Source organism: Aspergillus neoniger, assembly GCF_003184625.1.
Source record: "Aspergillus neoniger CBS 115656 unplaced genomic scaffold BO87scaffold_10, whole genome shotgun sequence".
Lineage (NCBI taxonomy): Eukaryota > Fungi > Ascomycota > Eurotiomycetes > Eurotiales > Aspergillaceae > Aspergillus > Aspergillus neoniger.
This window is the reverse complement of record NW_020291138.1, coordinates 653,555-667,124: the sequence shown is the minus strand read 5'-3', so window position 1 is coordinate 667,124 and position 13,570 is coordinate 653,555. Positions and strand designations below refer to the sequence as shown.

Here is a 13,570-nt window from a genome sequence, read left to right as displayed (position 1 = left end):
CGGAAAAGCAAAGAGACAAGACCATCGCGTATACTTGAAAGATGGTAAAGGCATACGCTGAGGATGACAGAGCTCTTAGATGTATGCTCTACGTCAAAAGGCAGCCAAAAAGCAAGTCGGCCAGCGATCGAAAACGAAGACAAACCGAAGTCAAGGGGAAATCAACGAATGGTGAAGTGGATGCTACCATTGGTAGCGCAGGGAAAGGATTAGCGAGATAGTCCTGTCTTACAGGGCTCGCAGGATCATCGGATGGCACGATGCCATCTCGGTAACGAGACAATCATTCCATCATAACTCATAGCACACACTAAAAGTCTGGGAACAAATGGCCGTGTCTGAAGAAGAGAAAAGTGAGTAATGTGTTCATCATAGAATGGAACGGATTGAGAAAGGAGCACATACGGGTCTTCACCAGCCATGCCATACTGTTCAGTTTCTTCCGGATAGCGGTCGTACTGACTCGCATCTCCTTGGCCACCGCGGATGGGAGGCACGTAAGGAGCGTCGATGTCCTTGCGGGCCAAACGGTCCCAGGTGACCTCGGCAAACCAAGGATGGTTCTTGACATCATCAGAGCCGCCATGGAGGTTTCCAAGACGCTTGGTCAGATCAGCCGTGATGAGTTGCGACAGCAGATCAACGGCGTCTGGGTGCAAGTAGGGCGGGTATTTTACTCTGCCACGCAGGATATTCTCGTAGATCTTGACCGGGGAGCCACTGTCCCAGAAAGGCGTGAAACCACACAGCATCTCAAAGATCAAGATACCCAGGGACCACCTTGGACAGTGTCAGTAATTGCGCCAAAGGGGCATGAACATCAATAATGGCAACCCTTACCAGTCAACCGACTTGTTGTAGCCCTTGGAGGAAACCACCTCCGGGGCGAGATAATCGGGTGTACCACAAAGGGTCCATGTGATGTCAGGCACCTCTTTGGCAAAACCGAAATCGGTGATCTTCAAATGGCCGTGTCGGTCTAGCAGCAAGTTCTCAGGCTTCAAATCCCGATAGATGATGTTCTGCGTGTGGAGGTACTCCAGGGCAAGAGTGACTTCCGCCGCGTAGAACTTGGCGACGGGGTTGGGGAACCGCTACATGAAAAAGAGGTACCAGACATCAGCTTTACGTTGGTCGGGCGGGCCAAGTCAAGAATTAACCCACCTGTGACTTGCGGAGCAGACTGAAGAGTTCACCACCCTCTACGAAGTCCATGACCATGTACAAGTTCCGGGAATCCTGCCATGTACCCCATAATGTGATTAGGAATGGATGCCTGACGCGGTTCAGCATGCGGCGCTCATCGTTGGTGTGCTCAATCTGTTTCATCTTGACCACTTGCGCCTTCTTCAACACCTTGACGGCATAGAAGCGGTGGTTATGTTTCGACTGCACCAAGTGCACGCGACCGAAGCTACCGGTACCGAGGGTGCGCTGAAGGGTGAAGTCATCCAGAGAGTATTTCCCTTTGGTGGTGCGGGCATCACTGCGAGCGGCGTGGTGAGACTGCGCATGACCGCTGGAAGCCGAATGCATGGCGCCTTGCTGGGAGGGATGAATTATATTCTGTATACTAGCCGCATTGGCATTGGGCTGCGGGAGGCCAGAGGTATGATGGGCAGACGGCGAGGCTTGCGTCACAGCGGATTGCATGGAGGCTACCTGACCGTCGGAGGATTTGTCTGCACCCGAAGACCGATTGGGCTGTTGTTGAGGAACGGAATTTTGAGGCTGAGCGGGGGGGTTCGTAGAAGAGCCAGAATTGGTGGCGGGTTGGGGTTGATGTTGGTGGTGGAAGAGGTGGTGGTGGTGGTGGTTGTGGTTGTGGTGGTCTTCGGCAGCGTTTGGTGACGTCTGCGTCTGGGCCGAACCGGCTTCAAGCTCTTTGGAGAGGGTCTGCGAATCTTTCGTTCGCCGTTTTTTCAGCAAACCTCCTAAACTAGGCATGGAGAAAACGCTGCTGTAGGCAGTTAAGATTAAATGTTAAAGCCCACGATGGTCTTTTTGCCACGTGGGAAAAAAAAATGTAAGGGAGAATTAACGATGCTTGCGATAGCCGATCAACGCGACCCCTCTTTAAGAGATGCTCTCAGAGAGGGGGGGGGGGGGGGGTAAGGGAAAGGAAGCAACACAGTAAGAGTAATTATAATATGGAGAGGGAAAGCGGCGAGCTTTTTCTCTTTGGGACGGGTTCGGGCGCGGATACAGCGGAGCCCCCCCAAACAGAACTGAACTGTACTGAACTGAACAAAACACTGGTCCCGAACGGCGGTCAACGGAAACTCAATTGGACAGACGGGCAACCGTAAGGATGACCGGATAGGAAAGGAAAATGTGTAACGCGGGGGGAGTGTGGGAACCTCTTGGGAGGATGGGTTGGACTGGGGTTGGGAGGGAGAGTAGTATGGCTGGTGTGCGGGAGGATCGATGATGGTGCTGATGATGGCAGGATGTGAGGGGGATAAAGAGAGAGGAGAGGAGAAGAAGAGGAGATGAGAGAGAGAGAGGGGAGGGAAAGAGATGCTGCAGTGACCACCAGCACTACTACTACTACTACTACTACTACTACTACTACTACTAGCTGGAAAAAAAAAAATAACTACGAGCACAAGCACCGCAATAATTTATCCTATTTCATTATAATTATTTTCTGATTAGTTTGATGGACAGAGAGAGAGTGGGAAAAATTAGAGAAAAGGGAAAGCAAAGGGAGGGAAAGAGAAAGAGAGAGGAGAGAGGCGGGGTTGGATTGGCGTGGATCGGCATGAATTGGGCTTAGTGGACAATGACAGAGAGTCAGTCAGTCAGTCAGTCAGTCAACCATTTCATCAAGAGAGTAGTTATTTGTTAGTTGTTTGTTTAATTCTCTCTTCTCCAAATGCGCTTATTCCACGTTACAACATGAACTTAACCGAAACAACTACCCATCTAAAGGCAAGTCGTCCTTCCCTATGTCTAAAAGCGGTCGGTCGGCCACAAGTCGAAGAAGCTATGCTACTTACTAGACTACTATCTATCTCCATCACCACTTTGTCGACTCCACCCCAACGCTAAAACATACTTTGTCTGGGCCAGTAATTTTCCCACAGTAAAAAGAAACAGTCAAATAACTGCAGTGGTACCATAGATACACTCACTCACTCACTCATCATGACATTTGGGATGATGATAACTGAACCAAGTCTCTTTCACACTTCCCCAGATACCAAAGTTGTATTACAACTCTGCTTCAGGCAAATAGTAAAGAAGAAGAAGAAGAAGAACCCACCGGGTCCAGCCGATCTCACTCCTCTCGATCCATGGACCCTTCAATTGCTACATTATCATCAATGATGCATTCTTTTCCACTCCTTCTCGCTTATCGAGAATCCATGTTTCCCAAACTTATTTCCGGGTTCAGTTTCGCCCCGATGAGGTCATCATCAAACACTGTTTTCAGATCTCGAGTGTGTGTGTGGCTTGGAATTCCGAAACGAGGAGCCTCCTACTACTTAGTACTAGTAGGTAAGAGAAGCTGGGAAGATGAAACTGCTGATGCAAAACCAACCACTCTCCGTATTTTGTTTTTTTTTTTTTTTTTTTTTTTCCTCACAGCTTAAGTATCTATCTATGGTATATGCAAATGTCGCTACTTTTAAAGACCCGAACAACATGCATGTTGGGCAGCTGGCAGCTGGCTGGCAGCATAGGTTGCCTTGTTAACTAACTACTTACTAGTTAACTAGTTAGTTAATTGCTTACCGCTGAAAGATGACTTCATCACCGCCCCGGTGGATCCTCCCAAAAAGGCGAGTGGAAACCGCCCCGCCTTCGGGGCATTTGGCTTGCCCTTTGTTGAAGGCTTGAAGCCAATCAAGCTGCCCCCTGACCGGTCAGGAATTTCCCCGTCCGGCGGCCTTTTGGTTGGTCGGGAGGCTCACTATGAACTGATCTTGACGCTTGCATCCACTTAACCTACTTTAGCACCTGAGATACCACTGTTAGTGTACACGCTACGGATGGGATGCGCACCGCCACTACCTCTCTACAGTTACTATTCTCGCGGGTTGTGGCAGAAAGAAGAAATTGTTTGTTCCAATTGTTGTTGATCCCCCCCCCCCCCCGGTAGCCCTGGCTCCATGCTGCTGCAAACTTCAAATCCAACCCGAAAGCTGCCCGGCCTTATGTACACCTACCTAGTAGCAAAGATGGCAACGCCGCTCCCTCCAAGCAATGGTCGGAGGGCTCGCTTCCACTTCTCGGTTCCCTCAATAAAACAGCAAGCAAAATAACAATAGCAATGCGTCCCTTAGATGCGGTAATGCGCCATGTTCTTCTTGATCTCGTCTACGATTTCCACCGCTTCCAGCGCATTGCGTGCCTCAAAATCATACCGCTTCTGCTCGTTGGCATCGTTGCCGCGCAACACCACCACCCGGAAATTCTTCGGGTGTCGCCGGCTCACCTTGCATCCCACGACATCGTTGAAGCTGATCGACCGCGTCTTGGTGTCCGACGCTGTCTTGCCCGTGTCCGCCGGCATGATATGCATGTAATCGTTGTCAAACGTCAAGATCCGGTGGTTGGATTGCGTAAAGCCCATGGATTGTTTGCGCCAGACGTAGTACCGCCGGTAATATCCTCCAATGAGATCTTGCTTCTGCGTGAGCGGGTGTAGCATGCGCTGTCCGCTCTTCTTCCCCTTCTTGCTGGGCGCGCTGGTGCTGTCGATAAGGAGCGGCGCGTTCGGGGAGGAGCTGCCCGGGGAGCCCGTTAGCGACTGCGGCCCGAATCGTCGGCGCACCAGGTCCAGCTCCGTGATATTGCCCAGGGCTTCCACGGTGCGGTCTAGCGGTGCGATCGTATTGGATCCCATCACCTTCAGTAGATAGTTCCCCTTGTCCAGGCCCCATCGCTTGCACACCGAATCGAGGATCTCGGCGATGTAGCTGTCGGTAGACGTGTTGAGCGTCGTCACCTGGGTGGACGCTTCCACATTGATGAACCGGATTTTCAGTGTCTTTGACACCCCCAGGCGAGGTGTGGCATGGGACGTGGGCACGGCAGGCCGATCCGCGGGTGTTAGTGTATTGTCGTTCAAAGCCGACGAGAAGGGTTGTCCCAAAATCGGATTCGGGCGAGGTGCCTTGCTTTGCGGGGCCGGCTGGCTTGTCGGGGCACTCGTCGGTGCAGGTGTCTCTCCGCTATCTTCAGAAGCAGCTGTCTGGCTGAACTGGGGGAATTGACGCTCGTTTGCTTCGAATTCCGCCTTGGATGCTTCGACTAGCGCGAATTCATCATACTGTTTCCCCCGAGTCCGTCGACCAGCGGCCCGATTGTTATTCGAGGTAAAGTCAGCAATTGGCGATGTTCGACCTAAAGCGGGAAAATCATATTCGACTTCGCCATCTTCCACCATTCGCAGCGTCCACATGTTCACGGTAAGCTTGCTGCGTTCAACAGCCGGTTCGCGACCTTCTTCGCTGTATCTCCAAAGCGCTAGGCCGATTGCTTCCACAACTGTTACCGGTGCAGGCTGCTCTGCAAGCTTGGACTCGCGCGCAATTGGCAAATCGAGTGGTTCATCGGGATCGGCGGAGAATGGCAGGTAGAGTTTGATGTTCAGGACATCGGTCAAGCCCTTGCCTGAAAGCACCGCGAATTTCTCCACCGGGTTCGTCGGCGCTTTCTTGCGCGCATTAAGTGCCTTGGAAAGCAAACTGACTGGCTGGACAGTGCTGATTGGCCGTGGAGGTGGCAGATCTTGGAGCTCTGGCGCTGGGGCTCTGGGTTTCCTCGGGGATGCCGTCTGTGAACCCGTGCCATTCTGCAGCTTGTGCATCAGAGCAACTGGCGAGGATGAATCTAAGCTACCAGTGATCCCAACCCCTGCAAGTAATGACGCAGAACCCGCCGTTGCGTCAAAATCAGACGACAGGGCCGAACCCACAGATTCAGCTCCTGAGTCCTCGGCTTGCTCATGGAGTTCTTCCAGATCCCGAGGGCCCGGTGGGCCATTTCTCCTTCTCGCAGGTTCTATGACCTGATCATGGCTAGAGAACGAAATCTGACGCCTTCTGAAGGCAGATGCATCCAGGTCATTGTCCGAAGATATGTCGCTGCTGGCTGTAGTCGTAGTATCGCGCCGCGGCCGCTCGTTTATGCTGCTAACAGCTGTTCCCAATGATCCAGTACGGTAATGGGTACCCATTGTCGGATGTGATGGAGACGTGACCATAACCTGAGGACTCTCCTGGCGGTCTGATGAACGTATGGGTGAAGATCCGGCTCTAGTTCGTATGGGCATCTTCGTAAACTTGATCTGGTTCGCAGCACTATGATTTGTGAGCATGAGACTGCATATGCAGGTCTCTGCATCCTTTGAGCCAATTGACTCACCTTCGAGCACTGTCCCCATCATCGTCGCTCTCATCACTCAGGTCACTGCTGTCATCATCCTCCGCTTCTCTGTGTTTCTGTTGCTCATGCTGCTGTCGTTCCCTCCGGTGTACTCGTTTCCCGCGGTTGCGACGCCCAATCAGCTCTGTGTTGGTCTTCCCCGTCACCATTCCCCCTTCGTCATCGTCGCCTTCATCCACCAGGCCGAATCTCTGCGCATCGTCTCGGGCAACACCTAGCTGGTAATATTCCGAGGTAACCGCCGTAGTAGTAGGGATTGGGGGTGAATTTGTCCGCTTAATGTGGGCAGCCGCGCTCTGCGTATTGGGGTTTGTAGAAGCCGAAGACCAGCCAGCTGCGCGGAATCCTGGCGTGTTGAGCACGGTGTTGTTCACGTTGATAAGCCTATCGCCTATGCCGTCCTTTATGGTCGACAGATAGGAAGTGCGCAACTGCCAGATTGTGAAACTGAGATTGGGTTAGTCCGTTGACCCAACACTGTATGTGTGCGATTACCGGGGGGGGAATGAGGGGAGGGGGGACGCGAGATGGGTCGCGGGGTCAGACACCTACTCTTCATTGTGGAGAAGAGACATGGTTACAATCGCTGCAAGAAAAGAGATGAGTAGTAAGAGATAGAGTAAGCCTCGTCACAATCACGAAGAACGACCATTTACGCCAGGAAGAGCGAAACCGCTGTCAGGATTCGAGTGGGCATGATCTCCGGGCTGGTGCAACAAGGGGAAATGGATGGATGCGCTGAACTGGAGCAGGCCGAAAAAAGAAGTAGTAGGAAAAGAGAGCGACCGTGGGATGTGAATGCAGGACCAGCCTGATGGTAAGAAATGAGGGGATAAGCAACGCAAAGGGACGAGGAAGAGCGTCCTGCGGCGATGAGGTTGTGTGGGGATCAAAAGCACTTGCAGGCTCAGCCGTCGCGGGCAGAAGATGGATGGCCTGGAGATCCCGTGGCCGATCTCCGCACCGCCGCCGCCCATGCCATTTTCCCGCCTGCCCTTATTGTTGTTCCTCTGACACACCGACGTCTCCTTTGTCGGACCCAAGAGGGTGGTTCCCTTTATCCTTGCACGGTCACTAGTCTATGCAAGGCAAATTAGCTACCGAGGGACATGCCTTAGTATTGGATCCCCGTATGCTTTACAGTGTGCAACTCTAGGTCCTAGCGATGGATAGATGCGGGGTACTACCCAGTATACGAAGCAATGAAGAGATCACAGTACAACCTTGGAATTCTATAATATGGTCTATTATACAATTGGAGTGATTCGTTCCAAGATAGTGCTATGTCAATCACACAAAAACAATAATCATCCACTGCTGATGGTGACATCGCTAGTAGCCCGCTCATTATACTAACAGAACTGATAATACATGGACATAAACTGGAGGTGATGACTCCGTCGCTCTTCCAATTTCTAGATCATTTGGCCTTGGGTTTCCGGCCTCGAGCCTTCTTGGGTTTCTCTTCCTCGTCGTCGATAAAATCATCATCGCCCGCTGCTGCCTTCTTCGATTTCTTTCCTTTGGCTGCTCCGCCCTTCGCAGCCTTCTTGGGCACGCGAACATACTTGTCCTTCTTCAAATCGAGCTCTTCGTTCTCGTCGTTGTCCTTTGAGTCGTCTTCGAGCACCTCTTCCTCATCCGACTCCTCAATGGCATCTTCGATGTCAGGCTTCTCTTTCGGCATCTTCTTCGGAGCAGCAATACTGCTGGCCTTGATGAAGGGGAGGGGATGGGAGCGCTGGTTATAAATCCGTGTGAATGCTGCTTTCGTCTGTGTCTGCAGCTTCACATTGGATTCATCCATAGGTCCCAGCCCAAGTTCTACCAAGGCATCCCAGTCCTCGCGCGTAAGGAAATAGCTGTCCATGAAATCAATGACATCGTCGACACTATCCTTGCCTTCCACCATTAATCGGCGGACTAGCCTGTCCCAGAGGAGCGGCATATACTGTTGTCGGATCTCATCTCGATCACCAGATGCGCGAAGACGCATATGACCCTGAATTTCTTTGATGTAACGCCAAAGCTTGCCTATAATTGGTGTTAGCACTGGAAATTATTATAGCCAACAGATCGCACAAACCTTGTTTACTGTTCTGTCCCAGCCAACTAGTAAACCCGGGCCGCTCCATCATGTTTCCGTACGTAAAGCTGGCTGGCCGGACAAAACTGAACACGGCATGGGTAGGCATCAGACTCCATTGCTGCTGAGTACCATGAATCATCTTGTCAACGAGATCACCATCACTGATGCTTGAAGCAGCGTTGTCCATTAGTTCAAGCTGTTTCAGCTTCTGTTCTCTGCCATGATAGGCGCCAGTCAACGCCGGTCGTGTTTTCAGATAGTTCTCTTGAAGCATCAGAGGACTGAACTCGTGATCGTTGAAGTAGAGTTCGATTTTATCATTCAACGTAGCCTTTGAGCTGGGCGAGAACATTTGCGCACTGAGAATCTTGCCGACAATATCCCAGGGCTTCAGAACGATGTGCTTTTCCCATGCTTTAGACATTTGCTTCCCCTTTTCGAAGTCTAGGTTTGTCTGGTCTAACTTCACGGTTGAAAGCATGTTGATAACTTGCCGGATGTCCGCGTTGGTGCCTTCAATCAGACTGTCCAAGACCTGAGGCGGGATCCTCAAGCCCTCGCGGAAGCAGATGGTCGACAGTCGGGCTCTAATCTGCTCGGCCGTCGGCCGCCTGAACGGAAGTTCATATGTGACATGATCGAAAGGCTTCATTTTCGGGAGCCTTCGCTCATTACAGATCAAAATCAGCGGGATGTGAGTCTTCTTGGCGATGGAGGCGAGTGCTCCTACACCACCTCTATCACCGGCGGACATGCCGTCAACTTCATCCATGATGAGGACCAAGTTCTTCTTCGCACTTTCCACCTTCTTCCCAACACCTGAAAAGTAGCCTTGTAGCGAGGTCGTATCCAAAACACCGAGAAGGCCGTTTTCCACGAGCTTCTTGCTTCTTGTGTCGCTTGCATTCGTCTCCACGACATCGTACCCTTCTAGCTTTGCCACCAGGTGTGCTGCTGTGGTCTTGCCAATTCCAGGCGGTCCGTGAATCATGACAGAGCGATACATTCCTGATCCATCCTTCCCTGGCTTGTTGAATCCAGCCTTGGCATTTTTGTGCCAGTCGCGAAGCCAGTTCTGTAGTTTCTCGACAACACCTTTGTTACCACAAATCATATTCATCGATGTCGGCGCATATTTGGTGGTCCACAGGCGGTCGTCAGTCTTCGTGCTTTGCGTCGTACTTTGCGAGCTTGAAGGCGGTTGAGGTCCTGAGGGAGCCGTGTTGCGCGCAGCCGCCGCCTTGCGCTTCTCCTCGCGGTCGATCTCAGCTGCCATCGCGCGAATCTTTTCTTCCTCGGCTTTCTTTTTCGCCTCATGTTGCTCTGCCGCTTTCCCATCTCCACCATTGGCTGGAAGTCGACGGATAAGCTCGAATAGCCCCTCCTCGTTGATTGTCTTTAGGTTGTGCTGCTTAATCGTTGCCAGCTTCTTGGGTCCGGCATCCGCTCCCAGGACAACATAGCTGGTTTTGGAACTAGGTGCCCCAGTAACTTTACCACCATATTTCTTCACGAGGTTTTGCCCTTCGTCGCGGCCGAGCGTATCCAAGACACCAGTGAACACGAAAGAAAGCCCTGCAAGACAATTTTCCGCTCCTTGTGGTATGTCCGCCCCCCCAGCTACTGGCGACCGCGAGCGCTGTGCGTGAGCAGCGTAGTTGAACTTGGCCTTTTCACCAGTCTCGCGCGGAGGAGAGGGTGGTCTGATCGTAGGTATGCTGTCGAATATATCCTGGATCTCCTTGCTTTCAGGTCGATCTGTTTTGGCAGATGCCCTTGGCTTCTTAGGGGTACGGGGAGCGGCTTTCGTCTCCGCAGCCTTCTTAGGACTAGTTTTGGTGTCGTAATCCTCGTCCTTCTCGAGAACTTCGGATTTGCGTTTGCGCGCTGGTTGAGAGGCGGCTGACTTGGCAGCTCTGGAAGGTCGCTTGGGCAGATCCTCCATAACCACATCCTCATCCGATTCAGCAGCTGCCTGCTTCCTTCGTCCCTGTCTTCCGGAGGCGGCGCTGGCTGGTTTTACCGCAAGTTCCTCGAAATCACTGTCACTCTCTTTGTCCTCTTCCTCGACATAATCATCATCCCCCCTGCCTGGTTTCTTGTACTCTGTCGCATGGATGTCATCGTCACCGAGTTCATCGTCTTCAACGATTGTGGTAGCCTTTCGTGTACCGCGTTGAGGTCTTGGTGCAGGTTTTTCGGTGCTCGTAGACTTGTTCGGTTTCGGGGACGGCTTCGCTTCAGGTTCTTCAGTGGCAGCAGGCTGGGATGTCTTGGTCTCCTTGGCAGGCCTGCCTCTCTTCTTGCTAGATGCGAAATAGTCTGACGAAGTTGTGGGTTCACCCTTCGATACTTCTGGCTTACTGAGTAATTGTCAGCAAACTACAGCGGGTAGAGTCGCATTAAGGCAGACATACGGCTTGCTCGGAGCCTTCACTTTCGGGCTTGCGGTCTTGGTAGCGACAACCTCTTCCTCATCACTGTCGTCTACAACCTTTCTAGTCCCTGTACGCGCATCAACAAGATATTGCGGGACAAAACTAATAACCAGTTCTCTTACTCTTTTTTCTCGTAGAAGGCTCCTAATTTGGTACCAACGTCAGTAAATTCATCGGCGATTCGCATGCAGCATGAAATGCTTATGCGCAATGGGGGGGTTCACTACCTCTTTCTTCGGCGCGGGCTTTGCGGGAGATGGGTTGGAGCCTTGACTAGACTTGCCGCCAAAAAAGCTCCGAATATCAGCAGGCATGGCGACAGATGATTAATGGAGCATGCCCCGGAGCGCAATGGTTGAGCAGGATATTTAAGCGACCCAGAAACGATGCTGACGCACACCCAACTAGCACAGCACAGGCAGCTTCCCAAGAAACACGACGCGTTGCCTGGAGCTCGCCGGCGGGAGACGTGACTTAATTGGCTTACCTAAGGGTGGCACGCGTGTGGCACGTGCGCAGCACTTTCTTCCCTTTCGGGAAGTGGAATCGGCGCTGGAGTGAAGCCGATGGCCTGAAAGTCAGTCTGCGGTCCATCCATCATCCTTCCGGTCCCCCCATTCAGTCCAAGCAGGGCCGATTGCCACGATTCACAATGGGTCCGCAGCTAAAGATGTTCTCGGGGCCTCAGATGGCCTTCCTCCGACCGTCGTGTGAGATTCCCGCAAGCCTCCCCAAGAAAAGTTTTTTATATCCTGACTCCGATGCCGTACAGTAGGTCTGTCGACGCCATTCACGGCTTTCCCGCTATCGCGATGCTTCTCGACGACCTCGCCTGCCCTCGATTGGCTTACTCCTAAGTTCGCTGAGAGATCCAAGTCCCCGAAGGGTCGTCCGCATGTCGCAACTGGTGGTTCTTCCCGCGGTACCACTGTCGTCTGGGGTGATTATGGTTTGCGGATGAAGGATCACGACCGCCGGTTGCCCGCTTCGTCGTTGAAAATTGCAGAGGATACGATTAAGAGACGTCTGAGGGGTATGAACTACACATTGTACAAGCGCGTGAGCGCAAACATCGGTGTCTACACCAAGGGCAATGAACAGCGTATGGGTAAGGGTAAGGGAAAGTTCGACTACTGGACTGCGAAGGTTGGCGTGAGCAGAATCGTCTTTGAGCTCAAGGGTGATCTGCACGAAAAGGTCGCCAGGGAGGCCTTCCGTCTGGCCGGTCACAAGCTGCCCGGTATGTTACTCTCACTTGATTATATATCTCCAATTATCGACATACGGTGAACTAATAATACAATGGCTGCAGGCCTCTGGGAATTCGTGAAGAAGGGCGACCCGCCGGTCGTTGGACTGACGAAACTTGGCAATGGAGTGACTCTGGAGAGCCTCAAACGCGCACGCAGAAGCCCAGCCCTCGGTACTCAGGACCTACCGAACCCCCCGACCTCGACCTCGTCCTCCTCCAGCCCCTCTGCCCCCCAATAATTCAAAGCGCCTTCTCTCAACCAAACCTCTCAATCACGTCAATCCACCCCGGTTCATTCACAACGTCATGACATCTAAGCCCCGACGCCCGAACCAGGTCCATACCCTTGTTCTCTCCTGATTTTCGCCGCCAGCGCAGCACCCTCTTCTGGGGTTTCGGGCTTCAGGTCTTGTGTACATTATCATCATCATCAGCTTCTAGACTCTCTATATCTGTCATGTTTTATTTATTTTTCTTTCCCGCTTTGTCGCAGGTGTCGATGTATTTTCATATGAATATGCGGAGTTAGGAAAACAACGAAATATCGAAATCAAACCTGTACCCACCTATATCTGTGATTCCCGTGAGACCCGTCGTACCCTCGCCCTTTTCCAGCTGTCGTGCCAGGGGCGTATCCCTGTACTGCTCCCCGTTTCCGTTGCGGTCGTCGTCGAGTGTTGTTCTCATCTCGCTGACCGTATGTTGGGAGTGTCCTGCGAGCAACTTAGTCGGCTGCCATAAAACCATAGGATAAGATGAAGATAGTAGAACATACCACCCAACTGCCCCGTCTGCTTCGCCGGTGTCTCCGTAAACAACCGGATAGACTCATACCTAGTACAGCCACCATTAGCATTAACTTCAATCTTAAGAAATAAATGTAGTAAGGCTAGACATACTGCGTGTTCTCACCACCAGGCTCGATATCCATGAGATTAGTGCCAGACATTATTCAAAGTAGAATTCACTTATGTATGATACTTGATGAATAGATAATTATTTCTTGAAGGTAGGTAAGAAACTCAGAGTCTCTGGGAGAAGTCGGGGGATATGGTTGTGGTTGTGGTGGATCATCATCCATGGGATGATGACGTAGTCTATCTACTAGCCATCTAGACGATCAAGATGTCATCTCTACCAAGGTTCTGTGGAGAAGTAACGCCCACTTCGTGTTTTGTTCCTGGCTGTTCTCGGTTGATCTTGATGCTTGATCACATGTCGTTGGCTTGGGTTTGGGGGATACGAGGGTGTACTAGTTGTTGGTTGGTGGTTAGTGGTTGGCTTGGTATAGCACTTTGCTTGTGCTTAGTTGGGTGTTGTTGATTGGCTTGCTGTCAGCTGGGACCAGGGTTTCAGTGTGCATTCGTTTAATGCAAGATATATCTTAATTTT

The 13,570-nt window shown here is 51.8% G+C and overlaps 5 protein-coding genes across 5 annotated transcripts; 1 reads left to right on the top strand and 4 right to left on the bottom strand.

The window, feature by feature from the left end:
* Window positions 1-310: 310 nt before the first annotated feature.
* pkaC (cAMP-dependent protein kinase catalytic subunit pkaC) lies at window positions 311-1,947 on the bottom strand (the record flags this gene model as incomplete). The annotated part of the gene is made up of 4 exons (XM_025619285.1): window positions 311-338; window positions 406-780; window positions 841-1,094; window positions 1,165-1,947. 4 exons carry the CDS (start codon window positions 1,945-1,947, stop codon window positions 311-313), a joined length of 1,440 nt encoding a protein of 479 aa, XP_025481600.1.
* Window positions 1,948-4,109: 2,162 nt separating this feature from the next.
* On the bottom strand, window positions 4,110-7,274 carry BO87DRAFT_331334 (Sin1 family protein). Its single transcript, XM_025620331.1, has 3 exons — window positions 6,952-7,274; window positions 6,379-6,846; window positions 4,110-6,314 (listed from the first exon to the last, which is right to left on the bottom strand). The coding sequence occupies exons 1-3, from the start codon at window positions 6,972-6,974 to the stop codon at window positions 4,289-4,291; spliced, it is 2,517 nt and encodes an 838-aa protein (XP_025481599.1). The 5' UTR covers window positions 6,975-7,274; the 3' UTR covers window positions 4,110-4,288.
* A 545-nt stretch (window positions 7,275-7,819) lies between these two features.
* BO87DRAFT_304423 (replication factor C subunit 1) lies at window positions 7,820-11,240 on the bottom strand (the record flags this gene model as incomplete). The annotated part of the gene is made up of 5 exons (XM_025619276.1): window positions 7,820-8,433; window positions 8,486-10,847; window positions 10,902-10,993; window positions 11,049-11,070; window positions 11,154-11,240. The coding sequence occupies 5 exons, from the start codon at window positions 11,238-11,240 to the stop codon at window positions 7,820-7,822; spliced, it is 3,177 nt and encodes a 1,058-aa protein (XP_025481598.1).
* A 257-nt stretch (window positions 11,241-11,497) lies between these two features.
* On the top strand, window positions 11,498-12,838 carry BO87DRAFT_375133 (mitochondrial 54S ribosomal protein uL16m). The gene is made up of 3 exons (XM_025622957.1): window positions 11,498-11,636; window positions 11,699-12,166; window positions 12,239-12,838. Exons 1-3 carry the CDS (start codon window positions 11,579-11,581, stop codon window positions 12,415-12,417), a joined length of 705 nt encoding a protein of 234 aa, XP_025481597.1. The 5' UTR covers window positions 11,498-11,578; the 3' UTR covers window positions 12,418-12,838.
* BO87DRAFT_457690 (uncharacterized protein) lies at window positions 12,492-13,162 on the bottom strand (the record flags this gene model as incomplete). Its single annotated transcript, XM_025628821.1, has 4 exons — window positions 13,078-13,162; window positions 12,954-13,012; window positions 12,745-12,891; window positions 12,492-12,586 (listed from the first exon to the last, which is right to left on the bottom strand). Exons 1-4 carry the CDS (start codon window positions 13,125-13,127, stop codon window positions 12,492-12,494), a joined length of 351 nt encoding a protein of 116 aa, XP_025481596.1. The 5' UTR covers window positions 13,128-13,162.
* Window positions 13,163-13,570: the final 408 nt, after the last annotated feature.